Source organism: Poecilia reticulata, chromosome 1 (genome assembly GCF_904066995.2).
Source record: "Poecilia reticulata chromosome 1, P_reticulata-male-v2, whole genome shotgun sequence".
NCBI lineage: Eukaryota > Metazoa > Chordata > Actinopteri > Cyprinodontiformes > Poeciliidae > Poecilia > Poecilia reticulata.
This window is the reverse complement of record NC_088830.1, coordinates 9,713,331-9,732,337: the sequence shown is the minus strand read 5'-3', so window position 1 is coordinate 9,732,337 and position 19,007 is coordinate 9,713,331. Positions and strand designations below refer to the sequence as shown.

The 19,007-nt window shown below is 38.7% G+C and overlaps 2 protein-coding genes across 4 annotated transcripts; both read right to left on the bottom strand.

Annotated features, from left to right (window-relative positions):
* Positions 1–380: 380 nt before the first annotated feature.
* Positions 381–4,642, bottom strand: nansa (N-acetylneuraminic acid synthase a). The gene is made up of 6 exons (XM_008414801.2): positions 4,357–4,642; positions 3,302–3,517; positions 3,117–3,216; positions 2,170–2,324; positions 1,378–1,644; positions 381–1,271 (listed from the first exon to the last, which is right to left on the bottom strand). Exons 1-6 carry the CDS (start codon positions 4,486–4,488, stop codon positions 1,062–1,064), a joined length of 1,080 nt encoding a protein of 359 aa, XP_008413023.1. The 5' UTR covers positions 4,489–4,642; the 3' UTR covers positions 381–1,061.
* Positions 4,643–8,732: 4,090 nt separating this feature from the next.
* clta (clathrin, light chain A) lies at positions 8,733–18,407 on the bottom strand. Of its 3 annotated transcripts, XM_008414925.3 has the most exons (7): positions 18,097–18,405; positions 17,445–17,473; positions 16,439–16,556; positions 15,333–15,444; positions 14,844–14,897; positions 11,749–11,784; positions 8,733–9,816 (listed from the first exon to the last, which is right to left on the bottom strand). In XM_008414925.3, exons 1-7 carry the CDS (start codon positions 18,272–18,274, stop codon positions 9,645–9,647), a joined length of 699 nt encoding a protein of 232 aa, XP_008413147.1. In that variant the 5' UTR covers positions 18,275–18,405; the 3' UTR covers positions 8,733–9,644. The 3 variants fall into 3 exon arrangements, with proteins under 3 accessions (XP_008413147.1, XP_081461184.1, XP_008413219.1); XM_081605058.1 differs by lacking the exon at positions 11,749–11,784 and having other exon boundaries at positions 18,097–18,407; XM_008414997.3 differs by lacking the exons at positions 11,749–11,784; positions 14,844–14,897.
* Positions 18,408–19,007: the final 600 nt, after the last annotated feature.

Sequence of the window (19,007 nt, the reverse complement as noted above, 5' to 3'; positions counted from 1 at the left end):
ATCTGATACCTTTCATTCTACAGTGAAACTACTGTGATGTGGTTGGAAGTAAAGCATGACTTGTTACTTCTGTCATTTTTAATGGGTTTATTATATTCATTAATGCAAAGTTGAAAGTTTAAATATTAAGTGTTAAAATGTGGAAAATGTTTCACATATTTTGAAAGGGTTTTGCAAAATATGAAAGATGGAAAAAGGAAGATTTAGCCCTGCAGGGTAGCAAATTCAGATGTTACAGTAGCACACAAGCCAATTAAGTGTTAGATTTATTATAGCACATATGTTAAAGATAAAATATGCTTTGGATGCTAAAAATCTAAATTGAGCATTTATATTATTACCAGACTTATGAGCAAAATACTAATGTGAAACGAACAACATATTTGCCAAGATTTTATTAGGTTTTTTCTATAAGACACAATTCAGACACAAATGCATCAAAAACACCTGGACTACAGTTTTTGGCAAAGGGAAATTATACTTTGACAGATTTATAACAGGAGTACCAGAGACACACACACAAGGAAAAAGAATAACAGTAAAAAAAAAGAAAAAGAAAAATAATCAGCTCTATGTTTATTTAATAGTTACGCCCTAAAAAGCTGCATGGACAGTACAGCCTGAGATCAGAGCCTGTTTGCCTGCTGGGCAAACAGGCTCTGATCTCAGCAGTCTGAATGAAATGATCAAAGTGTCCAACATGACTTTCTTCTTGCAGTGGAGGGTTAAGGTTCAGTGCAAAGAATGTTTTTCATAACAGCTCCACCTGGTGGTTGGCAGCTTCTGAAGGCACCGACCAGAAATGAAAATAGCCAGAAAATGTCTCATGTTAAGGCCACTTTCTGAAAAAAATATTTTTTAATCATCCATCAAAAGATTTAAGTCATTTCACTCCACTTAAATCCATCATTTGGCAAATTTCTGATTATCTACGAAGTAAAATCACCCTCATACTTATTGTGTGAACATCCAAATTATCCCATTAAGAATAATAAAAAAAAAAAAAAAAAAAAGAAATAAGTGCCTTTTTATTTCAAACCAGTTTCAACCATCTGCTGTGATCAACACTTGGCCTTCTTGCCGTAGCTGTCCACCACCTCCGGCAGGACACTGTTGTCCTCCTCCACCTCCTCCGTCACAGTCTTCCCAACCAGCTGGAAGATGTCCTCTGCCGGGACGCCCATGGGCTCCGCCACTTTCACCGCCAGCATGTCCAGCGTCAGGACCGTTCCCTTGGGGATCTTCACCTTGGCCACCACGGATTTGCCCAGCTGGAGGACAAGTAACGACAGGGAGCAACGTTATTACAGATAATGAAAACGTTCTTTGCTGCCAAATTTTTGCGCGTCTCCTCGCGGAGGAGAAGGTCACGCTGACCTTGTCGTGACACGCCTTCTCGCAGGGCAACATCTGCTTGACGCCACTTCCCAGCGCCCGCTCCACCAGACGGACGGAGCGGACCAGCTCCGCCAGCTCAGAGGGGACCAGCGAGGCCTCGTGGTCGCTCCCCTTCCACGTCTTGTCCAAGGTTATGTGACGCTCAATGACCTTCGCTCCCAGAGCCACAGCTGCCACCGAGATGCTGATTCCAGACTCGTGACCGGAATACCCGATGGGAATATCGGGAAACTCCTTCTGGTATTCCTACAGTGAAAAACAGAAACATTGTTGATGACGTTTATTGCGTCTTCCCTTCTTCTGATATGCCTGTTGCTTTTTTCCAGACTCTCCTATACAGCTTCTCGCAAAAGAATCCATATGTAAACATTTTAGGACTTTTTTCCTGGTTGCAAACTTTCATCCATTTCACTGACTTTTTACATGATAAACTAACAAAAAAAGCCCTATAATATGGATATTATGCCACACTTTTCTGATTTTTTGTTTTTAGTAAAAACTAATAATTTAGAATCAAAGTATCATTTACCTTCTACTTGACAATTATGCACAACTTTGTGTTACTTCACACAAACACTGACTAACTACAAACACACTGAAGTCTGTGGTTGTAACGCAGCACAGCAAAACCTCATCCTTCCCAAAGGAAAAAAACCAAGCAATTTTTTACAGTTAAACATTTGTTTCACATCATCTGCATCTCCCCACACAAATTTCACAAGTGGACACATATGGAAAAATACTTATGTATAAATATATATATTCATTCACCGCGATGACTCTGAGGTTGACATCTTCAGCCTCCAGAGGATACGCACTGGTGCACTGCAGGATGGCAAAGTTCTGGTTGTGCTGCTTCACCGTCTTGTAGACGCGACGCATCGTCTCCATCGACTGCATCCCACTGGACACCACCATGGGACGGCCTGATGCAAACCACAGGACAACATCCTTAGAAATGGTTCATGTGGCTCCTAAAGGCTGCTTAGATCCAGGACTTTGATTTCACCAAGATACAAATATGTAGCAATAAGAAACACCAGAATCTTAAAAGTGTTTGCTTTCTTTTAATATAAGAAAATCAAATTGTTATTTTTATTTCTATTAGAAGAAGAAGAAAAAAAAACAAGAGTTCCTCTGTGTTGCCTAGTGTGTACAATATAGCCTACATGTTTCATGAGAATGAGAAGAAACATATTGTGTCTTTGTTAAAAAAACAAAATCTATTCAGCTAAAATTTGTTTAACTTATGGGTATTTTAATGACTAAAGAGGTTGGAGCTTAGTGGCTCAGACAAACACATTTCCCACAACCTTTTTATGCTTCCTAAAAGCAAAAATATTAAGAAATGAGAAATAAATCAAGACTATTTTATCTGCATAAAATGGTCATAAAAAGAACACGACAAAGTGCTGAGAGAAACAGAACAAAATGAAACATTTATGTAAATGTCATCTGTTTACACCTTTTTTTCTGCTCATTAGGAACTCTGTTTTTTTTAACGGTTAGCCCTTTATAAAACAAGCACTACAAGCTACTAGATGTAGTCTTAGTAAATTAGTAAACTATAGTTCTGTGAGTTTTCAGGTCAGCTTGGTTTCGTTTGTTATACATTGCTAAGAAACAACAGCTTTCAACATTTCTCAAAACCCGAGCAACGTTTCTCTCCCATCACACCCAAAGCCTCAGCCTGAGGCAGCAGCAGGTGACAGCCTCACCCTTCTTGGCCGTTTTCTCCAGATAAGGAAAGTTGTTGGTGTCTCCGGATCCAACTTTGAAGAAAGGCACGTTGAGCTCGTGGAGAAACTCTACTGCCATCTAAAGGACGCAGACCAGAACTGCAGTTAAATCCCCCGACCAGATCAAATCAGAAAGTAACCCTCCGAACTCAAACCCGTCTTACCTCATCCATCCCCGAGGCCGTGAAGAAGATCCCCACCTCTGCAGCGTATTTCTGCAGCTCCCTGTACTGATCATGATTGAACTCCAGGTGGCGCTTGTGCTCGCCGTAGGTTTTGCCCCAGGAGTTCTTGGAGGTGTACGGACGCTCCAGGGCTTGTTTATTGAATTTGTACTCCAGCTCGCTCTTCTGGAATTTGGCGCAGTCAGCACCGCAGTCCTGAGGAGGCGAATATGTGAAAATGCATCAGATATCTTTACTTTGAACCAAACAAAAAAGTTTGTATATTTTTATGTAAAAAGTTATATATATTTTTTTAAAGAGCATAGATTATTGGAGGTATTTTGGCAACAGTTGTAGTTGGGAAGGTGAAATACACATACTAGTACTGGGGATCCAACAAATATCAACTTCAATACTTTTCAAAAGTGGAAAATGTACGCATTAAATAAAATGGACTTAAATATTCATATGTCAATTATTTAAGTGCGGCACTAGAAATACTCTTTAAACCACTATTCAATAATTTATATAATTGCGACCACTTCTACTAGTACTAGGAATACTATTTGCATATGCCGTCTAATCCATCATAAATTAATTTCAGAATTAATTTCACCAAATGGAATTATGGAGCTCGATCAAAGAGAAAGAAAGACAGAACTGGTTTAACTAGCACAAAACACACAGCAGTGATGTGTGACGGCTCTTTATGATCACCACACCTGAACATGACCAACCTGTCAGTGGCCTGACAGGTGCAGCATGTCAGGAAGGTCAGACACAGTTTGAAACCGCAGGATTCCTCTGTGTGATAACTTCATTATTGCGGCTAAAAGTAAACCAGCCAGATTATTAAATCCGGCTGGTTTATACGCCGTTTCTATCAGTTTAGCAAATATCTCCAATTCATAAAAATCGGTAATGCTGTACTCCACTTTTCCCCATTGATTCCATTATTAGATCAGCTAAAAACCGACGTGCGGAACAGCTGATAGTAATCAGCGCACACCTGCCTGAACTCAAATCCTTCAACAATAAAGCAAACTTTCATTCACCTTTGCCATTTTAATCATCTTCTTGGCGATCTCGAGGTCTCCCTGGTGGTTCTGTCCAATCTCAGCTATAATGAAACACGGATGTTTTCCTCCGATGGGTCGTCCGGGACACAGCTCAAACTCCAGAGGCATCTTGGTGGCGCTGAGGGAAACGAAAGGCGGCCGCTGGATAGAGACAGTTTCTAAAAGAAAAGCGCAGAGAGCAGGACGTGCTTTCAGTTGGCAGCGCAGCCTAACCGGACCGAGAGAAGAGCTTCACGTTCAGGAACTACTTCCGCCTTTGTAGCGCGTACGTGTTCCACGTAGGCGCCGGAATGGTTTTCAAAGTAAAAGCACGTTTGTTTGTTTTTTTTACTATTATTTTATCTTTAAGCAAACTATGACAATGAAGATAAGTGCTGATTGTCTCAAATATTAATATTATCGTTTAAATATTGAAAATATAAAAGAGAAGCAGAAATGGGGGAATTTTTTTTATTGCTGCAAATGAATGAATGAATGAATGAATGAATGAATGAATGAATGAATGAATGAATGGTTGCTAGGTCAAAAGCAAAATGAGCAAAACATGACTTCATTTGGTATTCTGTTGAAAATAATTAAAACGTAATACTACTGACAAAAATGAACAAAAAATGTTAGTTTTTTTCTTTGTTTCCTCTTTTTTGTTGTTCCTGATTACTTGACCTAAAAGTATTCTTCACAAAGTTCATGTTTTAGTCGTTTCAATGTTCTTAGCAGAAACCAACCAATGTTTGAGTTTTGTACTATTAATTTGAGAAAAGGGTGGCGGGGGAGGGGAGCTTAGTTAAAAAAAAAAACCTGTACAAATTAAATTTGCATGTCTTTTGCAGTTTGCTGGCTACACTGTAATTTTACTATGATAAAATTAAAATTATACTTATTCAGTGTTCACTATAATGTTCTGTATTTTAAATCAATCAGTCAAGTCTGTTTGTATATCACATCTCAACAACGAGGCAGTTCAAAGTGCTTGACATCATAAAAACGCAAAACAAAAAGTCACAAAAGCATCATACAGACACCAATTTGAGGGCAAACGTTACATTTTATCCAGTGCCATCATCAAAAACATCAACACACTTAATATCTGTTGGTCAATGTTGCCTTTATTATGGTTCAAAGGAAACTCTAAATAGGTGGGTTATAGCCTTGATTTAAAGAAACTCGGTGCTTCGACTGCTCTAGTTCTGATTTTAAAATAAAACAAACAAAAAAAACAACAACTAGGTTTTTGACTTGCTTTTTTCCCCCAACATTGGTGTCTAATGAGAAGTCCTTCCTATGTCTTGTGGCTCAGTGGAAGAACAGCTGCATCACATGCTAAGGTTACACTAGTTGCAGCTGTTCAGGGTTTAATTTCTTTACACCAGGCCTTCCCCCTTTTTTTCTGTCATTCCTGTGTCACTGCTGATGTAATAAAGACTACTAGTGCACAAAATAACTTATTTTGTTTTGTTTTCTCATATATTAGATTATAGATTTGTGTCTCTTTTGCATGTTGTTCATATTTGTTTTGCTTGTCAAAAAGTCTGCACCCACCTGCTAAACATGTACAGTTTAACATAACTCCAATTAAAACAAACAAAGGACACAGTGTCATTACTTTTCTGTCACTATGCATGACTTCTGCATTATCTTGTACATTTAGAATAAGTACAAACACTCTGTCTTCTGCACAGGAGCAAAGGACTGCACAGGATTCAAAGCTTCCTTTAGGAGTCTATGAATGCACCAGTCAGCCATAATAAAAGCAGCCATCAACACTTGACACATTAATGCAACAGAAGCAACACATCAGTGGAAGTGCAGGACAATAAATGACCGAAGAGAAAAAGTTAGTCTATCTAAAATGAAACTGGTCTTGACTGCTTGTGAAACCTGCTTGTGTTTTTAAATACTTATTTTGTTTTTCTCTGCCGATTCTGAATAAGTTAGCTTATCCTTTCATCAATATTTGTGCCAGTCTTTCAGACAACAAATGCCAGATCTGAATGAAATACTAGTTTTCACTGAAAACTATAAAAAGCTAGAATGTGTTTTTGATCAAATTGTATGATTTTTTTCTCTCTGTCTCTCATCTACTTTATCTATTTTCTTGCCCCTCAAGGTCCTTGTATTTTGGCTACTATGGTATCAATAGCACAACAGACCAGTGCTATAGTGTGGGAAAACTACAGAAAGGTCAAAAACTTTGCTCTGCAACATAATAAGCCACACATTTCTTTGAACTTGCTCTAAGAGTAGTAAGTTATCAGTCAGACAGATCAGTGCTGTTCAAACTATTGTGCAAAAATAATTAGAGGAGAGATCTTGTCTTGATTCAGCCAAACTTGAAAATGACATCTGGTGATTATGAAACATGGAAGAAAGAAAGTCTACCAGACAAAACATACCTTGTTTAAGGCACAGCAGAACCGGAATGAGTTGAAGTAAATGTATTAAATCCAAAACAATGGCGTCACATTATGTTATATTCACTGGACCGTCAGGCAATTTCGTAAACCACATCAGATCAATTTTATCTACCCGGATATGCAGCTCTGTGAAAAAGTGTTTGGCCGACCAGAGTCATCCAGAAGACCACAAGAACTCAGAACGAGCATAAGCTCAATGCTTATGGCCCAACCAGAAGAAAGAGACTTGGCAGAAATGGCATCAAGATAAGAAAGTACATTATTATCCGGTGGCAGATTCAAGAATCCTATGGCATTCATAAAAGTTACACACACACACATGACCAAGAGATCAAAATACACACTATAAAAAGATAAGAAAGACGGCAAGGTCACCGTGAGTGCAACAAGGTAGTGGCTGCAAAACATAAAAATGGCTACGCAGAATAAACGCGGGTAAAAAAATACAGAAACGACTACTGAATATATTAACATAGGCAATGGGTCACAGATGTAATGCAACTGATAGATTCTAAAGAGAAAGCTTAATGTTGTCTGTTACAGAAAAAATAAACATTAGGTTTCTCTGTGACATTATACAACCGCATGGCACGGAAGACTTCAGTTAGAAATTGTTTTCCTCTTCACAGTTATCGTGTTAAGCAATTTTAACACATGGGTTGTGTTAAACTATTAGCAGTCAATGTGTCGAATTGAACACATCAAATAGTCAACAGGTAGTGCTTCATTCTTACCACCAGGTGGCATAAGAGGTTTCAGTGTTGAGCTACGTTTGCCAAGCAATGGCGATGAAAGCGACTTTGAACATGACGTTATCATGCCTGGAGCCAGAAAACGAGCTGGACTGAACATTTCAGAAACTCCTTACCTCCTGAAGTTTCACTCAAAATTGATTTGACATGTAATACCATCCCAAATAACCACTTCAAAGAAGCATCAGACTCTGAAGCATTTGGGCTTCAAGGATGACGGCATCAAGATTCAATGATTACATGTCGACTTGTCAGAAAGCTGCAAAGATTGAATTGAATCGATGCAAAGATGCAACGATTAGCATCCAAGGTAAGTAATGGTGAACAAACACACCCCTGAGGTTCTCCTATACATAGCATAGACACAGAAGTAAAACTGACTTATTTTAAAGGGCACTCCATCAGCAAGTGAACAACTTTTGTAAGAAGTGCATGTGGCTGTGTCAAATTAAAAACACCAGTTCACGATGACTATGGAAGACAGGAAAAAGAAAATATTTCCATTACTTGACAAAAACACGTTTAAGGAAAAGAAAAAAAAACGAAGTATATACATTTCTTGTTGAAAACACGTGTATGGAAAAGGAAAAACAAAAGATATAGATTTCCGCTTTATATCATATTTGGGTGGATGCCCTGGTCCAGGAAGTGGGTGAGCACGAGAGTCCTGCCCAAAATGGTGGACAACTATGGGAAGACAGCCAAGTATTGATGAGTTTGATTTTTTTTTTTTTTTTAAGTCACTTAGTTTGGCATTTTCTTCACATCTTTTGGATAGGGTCCAAAGTTACTGTGGATTTTCATAATTTTCTTCTGTGTGGGATTTGTCAAATTTGACATGAATAGTCAGCATTTGGAAAATGTTCAGAGTAAAACAAGTTGTCAAATCAGCTTTGATAAATGATTTTCTGCCTCTCTTCTATACTTAAAAACAAACAAAAAAAAAAATGCTTAAAATATTTTTCAAGATGAATCCAGAACCTTGGTCATAGTTTATGTTTGACAAACTTTTACGAGTTTGCTTTGTAGTCTACAAAGTACTTTGTCAATTGTTTAAGAGTAAGAGTGATAAATCCGATGCCATCAGCATTTTGTCATATTAAGAATACTACACATATGATATTGAGACATTTGGAACCGAGCTCTAGTCTCCATATAAAAGCAGAAAAATGACAGGACAGCAAAATTATCTTCCTTCTTTTACTTGTACTGAAATCAAATGGACAATGAATACAACATGGTCAAGGAACTAGCTAGTATCTAGTCTTTAAAATCACAACGGTCTAATTTCAGTGACATAAATGTTTATATACTGTATATATTGCCTTCTGTATATGTACATAAGTACACTCAAAGTACATACACACACTGTTAGGGTTTGAACACCCATACAAACAGGTCACACGTTTTGTAATGATTGGACTTCCATCACTTCTGACTGGATGAGGGGGAAAAAAAAAGTTTCCAAAAAAAAAATAAAAAAAATGCATAGATTGGAAATTTGAACACGATATGCCACAATGAAGCACTACACACAGTAAAGTACACTGGATTTGGAGCTTGGTCCCCCCCCAAAAAAAAGAAATACAAAACAGACACCAATACTTCACTAAAAGGAGAACAGGAAGTGATATGTTGGAGGGCAAACGATGGAGATTATACAACAGCATTCTGATATTGTTTGGAGGCGACGGAGGATGTAGTGTAGCTGTAAGCCTTAAAAAATACAAACATCAATCTTTCCCTTTTAGTGTCCCAACTCACCACCCTTACAGTTTTACGAAGGACCACAGACCAAACACTTTGGTCAAATCCAACGAGACTTTAACATGGGGCCACAAAACATGAGGTCTCGACTAGTCTGAGGCGGAAAGACGGAAAGCTTTCAAAGGGGGGCGGAGAAAGGATAATCTCTACAGGCCTGCGTGAAAATGGAAACCCGGGCTGTCCCCCTTCACCTTAGATAAAAGTTGTGGATTCAGTAGTTGGTTCGTTGGTGTGTGAGGTGGAAAAAAAAAAAACACAAAAAAACCCAAAACAAAACAAAAAGAAAAGAAAAACATAACATGGAATGGACTTCCCCGGATCTCTCTGGTCTCTAACGGACCAGCGGGGACTGCTTTAGGGAGATGAGGACGGAGCGCATGCGGGACACGTCTTTGGCCTGCTTGCTGGACTTGGGGTTGAAGTCGCAGAGCCGAGCCACCCGCTCCCACTCTGTGCCGGGGTTGTTCTCGTCCAGATCTGAAATCATGGCTTCCTCGGCCGCCCTGACGAGAGGAGGAGGAGGAAGGGGAAAAAACGGGTCGGTCAGTGGAGGAAGAAATGAAAAATCCATAAAAACGACAAACATGAGAAAGTCTCTGCAGAGAGCCAACACAGGTTTATGCTGGGTCACCTTCATGTAAGGAGTGCACCGATTGGCCTGTCCTAATAAGCAATAAATCAATCAGCTGGTAAATTAAAACAAACTCAATTTCCATTTGTAGGATTTATCATTTCTCTTTTTAGCTACCAAAAACTAGATGACAAGTTTTCAGTCTGGAGCTTTGGTCACAACGGATCCTACTTTTGAAGGACAATTTTGCCCACAGAGACTTCATAATTCATTTTATTTGTTCTCTCTTTATTTATTTATTTATTCTGGATATTAAAAATGTTTTTCAGTTTCAGCGCTAAATGTTCACTGGAATTTAAAGCTTATTGACCTTTGAGATTGTGTTCCTGCATCATTATGCCATTAATAGTAATTGCAATAAGCAATAATATTGTTTTGAGACCAGTTGTTATTGCAATAACTTCAGGGACAATTTTATCGCCCAGGAACATTAGTTATCATGACAGGTCTATGCACTGACTGCTTTTTTCTGATTGATTGTTGAGCTTTAAAAAGTCTCAGTTGCCAACTCCGATTTTGGCCAATACTTTTTTTTTTCCCTTTAAAAAGTTGGATTATTGTTTAACCACGCACATGCACACTAGAGTCTCTGGCAGCAGTTCAAAAGGGAACAGTGGCTGATTTTTAGAAATTTGCAGAGGTAGTCAAGTATCGACTGATCACCAATCACCCAAAATTATCTGGGCCGATTTATCATCCAACTGGCTCATCAGTGAACCCAGGCTTCATTCTGCTTTGGCTCCTCACTTTTGACATTTAGCTCAAATCTTCTAGATCCGACAGGAGGATTTTTCGACTTTTGGCTGGGTTGGACTGTTCGCTCTGCAGAGTCTGCCTCAGCACAGGTTAGTCCCATCATAAATATCAAGTTTAATTACACCCACAGCTTTATTGTCGGCGACACAGCCGCGCCCTCGCTCACACATAACACCGCAATTACCTGATTTGTCAGACGAGCCACAACAGCAAGCAGAGGTACGTCAATACCACCGATAAAAGAAAAAACATCAAAAAGGAAAAACAAACTTAGCCAAAATAAATGAAAGGCTGAAGAAGGGTTTTAGCTGGTTAAACACAATTAACTCCTACAAATACACTAAAGCTTGCCTTGTGGGTGCACATTTGCCAAAAATCTCACCCAGGTAAAAAACATTCATTAAATATATGACCAATAGCAGAAAGCTTTGGCCTTTTTTTTGTGCCTTTTTTTTTTAACCGAGCCACTGCGACTTAGCCATGCGCTGTGCTGCGGCAAAGGAGCAGAATGGTTTCCTTTCATCTTGTGTGTGAAAAAACTAAACGGACATATCTGAAAACAGACCGAAAAGTGTAAAAAAATTATATATATTATATATATATATAAAAATAAAGTTAATCACCAAGACCTTTTGAGATCCAATCCAGGCTATGAAAAAGAAAAAGTCCCAACACCCACCCACATTATACCACCCTCAGAGTTAATCTTTATTTACACGGATGTACTCGGAGTTCCCACACTGTCCGTAAACACAAATTCAGCTAAAAAATAAAAAATAAATAAAAATAAAGTAAACACAGTGCAATGGGGATGAAAAACTAACCAACATTCACCATCACAACCATTTACCAATCACAAGGGACTAGAAGGACAACGACATCAAAGAAGGGACAATACAGCAATCAGTGGAGTAAAACAACGAAGCAACTAAACTGAACAAATAAAGAAAAAAAAAAACCCAGAAAGAAACAAACGGTCACAAGATGGATTCCGTCCTCAAAAATATCAAATACTTAGCGTTTCTGGGGTTTCGTTTGTTTACTTAACTGGTCTAGGCGGTAGCAAGGATGGTTAATGTGTGTGCTTTAAGGTGCAGAGGAAAAGAAAACAGGGAGAAACAGTTTCACCAGTCAGAATTCAAAAGAGAGAGAGAGAAAGGGAGAGAAGAGGAGGAAGAGGGGCGAGTGAAATAAAAGACAACAAAAATGAGCTCATTGCAGATGTGGAAGCCAAACATGCCAAAGCGACAGTTTTCTTTATTCTTCCTACAGAAATCATTTCTGTGCAGCTTTTGGTCCAGTAAGCAAACAACTCTTTGCCAATGAATTGAAATAGAAGGAGCATTTTATCCACCGAATCAGCCTCAGAGCTCTGAGGTCGAGTCCAAACCAAAGGCTGCACATGTCGATGGCATATCAACCCGTTTCACAGCAGATACTTTGAGCTGGGAGTATTAAAGTGGGCTGCATCCCACCTCAGCACCCCCACATGCTGATCTGATGTGCAAAACAAACCTTCCATAAAGTGGTAATCAGCCCCCTCTAATACTAGAGATGCACCAATCAGAAATGTGTGGCTCATTTTGAATTTTTTTTTTCCCTAAAACTTTGACATCCTGAGGCTGACTTCAGTGCATTTTGATTTTTCTTCACAAAACTAAAAAACTGTACAAAAACATTTATACATACTGCGGACAAGACGAAAATACTTCTTTGTCTCCAAATATGTTCTACCCAGAACTCAAGTGACCTAGTTTGAGCTTCAAATTATGTAAAAACATTTTTTAAACCCCCCCCAAAAAAACATCCTTTTGCTATTCAATGAATCAAAATAAGTTGGCAGAATTTTTAGCAACAGATGCATCCTTTGCTACAAATAATCAAGCGTTCACTAAAGGAATACTGTGTTGTTGAATCTTAAGACAATACCATTTTTATTTTTCTCATTTTAAAAGAATGTGTTTATTTAAATCTTTTAATGCATTTCTAAAATTGTGTAAATAAAAAAGCTTAGTAGCCAAATGTCTGCAGAATGTGCCAATTTATTTCAAAAATAATTGATAACTAATCACAAGTTGCAGCCCTAAACAGGCGGTTAAAAGCTCAAAACATTTCTTTAGTAAGCTCCCTAACCCCAACACTCTCCTCAAAGCGTCACTCTCTCAACCTCAAGACACGTCTCCACACGTTTAAAAAGTTCTTTTTTCCCCCCTAAATATTCAATCTTTCTGACATCTTTTTTTCAACTTTACACCAGAAGTGTAGTTGTCAGTGTGAACTCACTGATCAGAAATAGTTTGGATCTTTGAGTCACTACCGGCCTTTTCTCAGGTTTGGGCTCATCGAGATGAAAATTGATCAAATCCAGCCACCAATCAATTTCTCGGTGCATCTCGAAATAAGACGACTTCAGCTTTCCCATTTCACCTCCAATTATCTGCCATGAAATTCGACTATCAGCAACACATTTCTAACAAAGCATGAGAGCCGTCTTGTTTGAAGCAGTTGTCCGTTTGTCAGAAGCAAAGTCATCTTGAAGGTGAGGGAAGTTTAATCTAAAACATTATAAAGCTACATCACAATAAATTAAGTTTAAAAATACACCAAATGGTGAACAAATTGATCTACAACATCTCAGACTGATTAATGCAAACGCACAGCTGCTTCAAGCGAATGCTTAAGCACCCTACTCCTCTGTAAATTTACATCAAAGAGAACATTTTAAAACAAACATGAAAACACTTCATTTTGGAACAAGAACAGAAGCAAATTATTGTTGGAAAGGTTTCATACATCCTGATGCAACTTCAGGAGGAAACGGCACAGGTGTGAGTGATGCACAGAGAATGAAAACAAGCAGTTTTGGAAGAATGGAGACGATCTGGATGAGTGTGACTGACGACTTGTGAAGCGTGTTTTAATGTTGAAGTGGACCGAAACTAAAAGGGCCGATATGCTAAAGTTACAGGAAGGGCAACAAAAATAGATGAAGTTTTCCTTCTAATTGGCAAACTAGCCAAAAACTTTAATCTCGACTTTTGACTTGTTTATTCCAACCTCTGAACAGTTTGAGCATGTTCTCATCAAGGCTGAAATGATTCATCAAATTAAATCGATGAAATAATCGTCAACTAATTTAGTAATGGATTAATCGTTAACCGGAGTACACAGACTCTAAAAATGGCCATTTGCTGAATTTGCAGTCAATAAGCCAAAACTGTGCAAAAGATAAAATACATTTTGTATTTGCAATGAGAATTTTTTTTGGTCTGTAAATCCGTTTTACCCAGAACTTCTCAATCGCATTTTTAGCTTCACCTGGTTCAGATTCCGTACAAATATTAAAAATAAAAATCTCCTATTAAGCACCTTTTGTTATCCAATTAATAAAAAAATAATGATGTGCAATAATCTGCAGATTAGCCATCATTCTTTTGGCTGCAAATGAACACAGTAAGGAAATGCTACTGTACACATTGCATTTTAGAAAACAGAATTTTATTTTCATATTTAAAAACGTAACCGATTTGGTTATTTGCATCTTTTAATTTATCTCTAATATTGACCAGAAAGTCTTAAGTTTTTAAATGAAAAACCTACAGAAGGTGCTAATTTTTCAAATCACTTGAGCGTCAGAATAATCGATTGCTAAAATAATTGTCGGTTGCAGCCCTAGTACTTATTCAAATTCTATTCCCACTGCGATCAATTCAAACAGAAAAAGTGAAACATTTTCAGTTTCATCAACCTTTTGGCAATTGCTGGGAGTGACAACAAAGTTAATTAGGAGTCAATTTCAGGATCCTCTTTGGACAAATTAATCAATTGGTCTACCTCTGGTGTAACAACATGCAAGTGAGTGGTTTAGCAATTTACTAAATATTTAATATCAATCGTTCCAATAAACATCGTGAAAGGCATCCACTCAGATGACATGCAGACGAATGGGTCTGTAAACATCACTGGACGTAGTATTTACGAAGGAAGAAATCTAAAACTTAAACTGGATTTAAAAGAAACACGGCAAATACTAAAGGGTGACTAATTTACTATGAGATACATGGAATGTGTGCTGTGGAGAAAACGATATGAGAGGGAAATAAACAGGTGTTAAGAAGGAGGATGTTAGTTGGAGCAACATACACATAACCAATGAGGTCAGAGAAGGGCTGCTTGTAGAAGTCTTCGTCCAGCACTCTGGACAAACATCCGCCCAACGACAGAGCAGCGAGAAGGCAGGAGAGGAGAGAGAAAACAGTAAGAGGGAGGAGGGGATAGAAAAAAAACACAGATGTCATCATCGGTTAGCAGTCAGATATAAAGTCCAACCATCAGCTTTTTTTGATCTTAAAAAATGAAGAGTTTCACCAGCTCAAAGAGGAAGAGAGGCTCACGGGTGACTGTCGTTTCCGAGGACACAGCAGAGCAGCACACATTCAGTAACATGAGTGGGAAACTAACTAGCTATATCCCATTGAGTCAAGTCTTAATCTAAATACGCTTCATTTGGGTTTAATCTAAACAGTAAAACATATTCTACGCGTTTTCCAGGCTGCAGTGAGATCTGAGGGTCTCCCCAAGCATAAACCCGCATCGGGTTGCCATTTTGGAATCCGGCCACGAAGCCGCTACCTGTTGTTGGATTTAGTTTTCTCCAGCTGCTCGTTCTGCCTGGCATGCCAGTCCTCCAGCTCCAACTTGGCCTTCTCCTTCCACTCGGACTCCTGCTTGCGAGAGTTGGCATCTGTGGAGGGAATGCGGCGAGGCACAGGAGGGGACAGGCAGAAGAAGAATGAAAAATTAGACAAAAGCATATTAAACTCAGACTAGTGCTGAAAAAATGTCGGCGTATGGAATTTATCGATTTTCGACGCCGCAAATACGGGAGTCGCTTAAATTCGGGGAGTTTGTAAGTCGATATCTGTGAGGACATTTGTTTCAGAAGAGGAAATGTTGCCGTTTTGATTTTGATAATTTGTATTTAAAAAAAACCCCTGAAAGAATAACCAGCTTATCCACCGACACCGTTTTTTGCCATTGAAAGGAATTTCAATGTTTTATTTCTGTATCAATTGTCTTTTTTGTTAGTTCTTTTCAGCATCATAAGGAAGAGCAGGAGGAAAAGACAGGAAAGGATGGAAGGTGAAAAAAAAAAACAATGAAAAATGAACAGGAAGAATGAACATAAGGAAAATCAGAAGGAAAGAAGAAAATGTAAGAAAGGATGGTGCAGAAAAAGAAAAAGGATAGAAGAGGCTATTCCTTATCCCTTATTCAAAGTTTATTTTCCAGACTGCACAGAAACCCTGAGCCAAGCCTTTTCGAGCATTCCTACCATGTAACTAATTTTTGACAAGTTTGACATTAAAAAACAAAAATGTTACATTAGCACAGACTTGATTTCAGTGAGAAACCGCACTGGATGTGTCAATTTTATTCAACATAGGAAAACGGAAAAACATCGACTGGTTCGCCATTTAAATCATGCTGCAAATTCTGTGCAGGAAGTCAGTGCAACTATGAATAAATATGACTGTGACATGAACATGATAACAGATAGATATGTGGCTACGTGAATCATAAATGGACTCCAGCTTTTAAGAGATGGTCAACAAATCAGGGAAATTAAGTGGCCGTTTCTCTGTGCAGATCTTTGGGTTTTTACTTGTCGCAGCACAGAAAGCAGTGATCGGTCGTTCATGAGCTGCTTCAGAACAGAGTCATCTCTGTGAACCTACCTAGCACCTCCAGCCTCTCTTGTTGTTCCTCCCTCCACTTCCGGAGACTTTCAGGTTCAGCCTGCAGCCGGTCGGCGTTGGAAATGGCTGCATAGGCATCTGATGGGCCGTTGCTTTCCTTCAAAACAAAACATTTACTTTTTGATGACGTTCTAATAAAATATATATACGTATTATTTAATAGCTTTCTGAAAAACTAAAATGCTCCCGACTATAATCCTAACACTGCATCTGGCATCTTTTGTCCTTTATTTCTGATTTGTAGGCACCACATGCGTTCCTAAAAGTGGGCTTCTCTCCGTTTCTCTCTGCCAGAAGTCCTGACGGTGCAGAAGGACGAAATGTTGCAATGACAGCACAGGAAAAGGAAGCTGGAGTCATCAACTACAAGAACCTCGACGCACACGGTTCTACACTGAATTAATGATGTAGAAAAAGCTGAAAGTCGGTGGGAAATTTCCACCCCATACATTACTACGTTCATCTCCGACTTGGCCTCATTATTTCACAAAACAAAACAAAAAATACAGAAAGAAACCAGAGGGTTTTCAGCCTGAAAATGTGTAAAGCTTGTCACTATGCAAAGTTTCATGTCAAGCAAGTGTCAAGTCCAACTCATTTTGAGGAGGTTTTGTATCTACATTGGAAAACAATTTAAACAATGTACCATTTTCCTCATGGTCTACTGAAAAAAATAAATGTGGTTTTATGACTCTAGTCAGCCTCAAAAGAAAAAAAGTCCTTTAGTTTAAGAAGGTAGGTATGATGAAGTTTGGGTTCTAGGTACAAAAAAATTGAGATAGAAAATTTTAGTTTCCCCCCCAAAATCTAGACCACAGGAAGAAGCAAAGTCCAAACTATAACATCAGTTTGCATCGGTTTGTGAAGCCTGTAAAGGCTAAAAGCACATTTATTTAATGAAAGGTTAAAAGACACAAGGAGCTACAAATTCAGTCAAACTGGGAAAAAAAAAGAAACTTATAGGAGAAAATAATGGGAGTATTACCCCGTGAAACTCTCCATTGATGGCGCCGTCTATTAAAAAAAAAATACAAAAAGTTAGAAAATAAAACCATACATATAAAAACACAAAGGGAAAAATTTCGAATAATAATTTTTTAACGTTTTAGGAGTTTCATATGCGCACAATTTTATGCATGACATGTCAGCATTTTAAACCAACAGTTAAAACGACACATTAGTGGTCAAAGGTTGCTGCGTCGTACATAAATGTCCTCCTGCGGTTACTAGTAACGTTTGTGTGAATGGCCACCAGCAATGAATGACACGACCAAGAAAGCTACAGCTGATGTTATCACAAGCCTTTAGCCCATATGAAACGATGGAAAATGCTGCATTTATTAAACAAAGCACGTTATGAAACCTCCCCGAGTCCTAATACAAGCTCTTAACTGTTTCAGGAAGTCAAATTAATCTTGAATAAACCCGACAGCAATTAAATGACAGCTCCATTAGCATTAGCTAAAACTAGGCGCCCCAAATGTCGTGTCAAATTACCGTTTGTGTTACCGCGAGCATTTATAATTTACCGTCTTCTATCTTCGTAATATCCCCAGGTATTAACGGAAGCTAGACAAGCGAAATAACCCTGAATGGAGGTGTTACGGTTCCTCCGTCTGAGCACAGCGGGGACGAACCGTTAGAGTCTCTGAGCGACGAAGGGAACTCTCCGCCGTCCAGGATGCTGAAGCCCTCGTCATTCTCGATCCCCGCAATTTCGCTCTCCTGTTGGGCCAGGAAGGCGGCGGCCGGGTCCTCCTCCGAGCCCACACCGTTTCCAGCGGCGGGTGCGTTCAGCATGTCAAAATCATCCATGTCGGTAGAGCCTGCGGGAGGATAAATAGGAGAAACGACAAGCAGGTGCTGGGATCCTCGAAGAGCTATCAGCTAAACGGGAAGAAGGGCGAGGGGAGGGGTGACAAATCTATAGCTGTCGAAGCGGAAAGAGGGGAACAACCAGTCAAAAGGCAGGATTGCGGATTGGCAGTATTAGTAGCCAATCAGTGAAAATTACATCAGAATTGGACCAATTACATCTCTTTAATCATTGCCTACGGGTCCCATGATCAACTACGTGTGTAAAAGCTGTTAAAAAAAATCCGCAGTCACAGGGACTTCTGGTAGCGTTTATGTGCAGCTCTGTTGATATATATTTAAGTTCTTAACATTTTCTTGTTTTATTTCACTTAAAGTGTTAAATGGGATAAAGAAAAAATACCTGTAGACACGTTAGTAACAAAAGTCATGTAATGTCTTATTCGTAAATGTTGCTCTGAAACAATCAGACTCGGAGGTATGTTTTTCAGCTCCTCATATACCTCCTTTTGCATTGATAAAAAAGTACTAGTTCCAATGGTAGATTATTTCACTTTTAGGGAAAAAAATGTCTTGCTATAAGTGAAATATTCTGCCATAGGAATTAGTTTTTTTTTTTTAAATAAATAATAATGAATTACTTAAAACAAGCTCCTATATTTTGCTAAAAAGCTACTTGTAAACGAGTTTTGTCTCATTTTAAAGTGTATCAAGATATTTGCACTAGAAACTA

Bases quoted from the DNA above. Each gene is read 5' to 3' on its own strand.
- clta (XM_008414925.3), bottom strand. From the start codon at position 18,274: ATGGATGATTTTGACATGCTGAACGCACCCGCCGCTGGAAACGGTGTG. The intron at 17,474-18,096 runs GTTCGTCCCCGC...TTTTTTTAATAG, and splicing joins GTCGCTCAGAGACTCTAACG to ACGGCGCCATCAATGGAGAG. The intron at 16,557-17,444 runs GTAATACTCCCA...TTTGTTTTGAAG, and splicing joins TCAATGGAGAGTTTCACGGG to GAAAGCAACGGCCCATCAGA.
- nansa (XM_008414801.2), bottom strand. From the start codon at position 4,488: ATGCCTCTGGAGTTTGAGCTGTGTCCCGGACGACCCATCGGAGGAAAA. The intron at 3,518-4,356 runs GTGAATGAAAGT...TCGCCTCCTCAG, and splicing joins AGATGATTAAAATGGCAAAG to GACTGCGGTGCTGACTGCGC. The intron at 1,645-2,169 runs GTGAATGAATAT...TTTTCACTGTAG, and splicing joins TCAACCTCAGAGTCATCGCG to GAATACCAGAAGGAGTTTCC.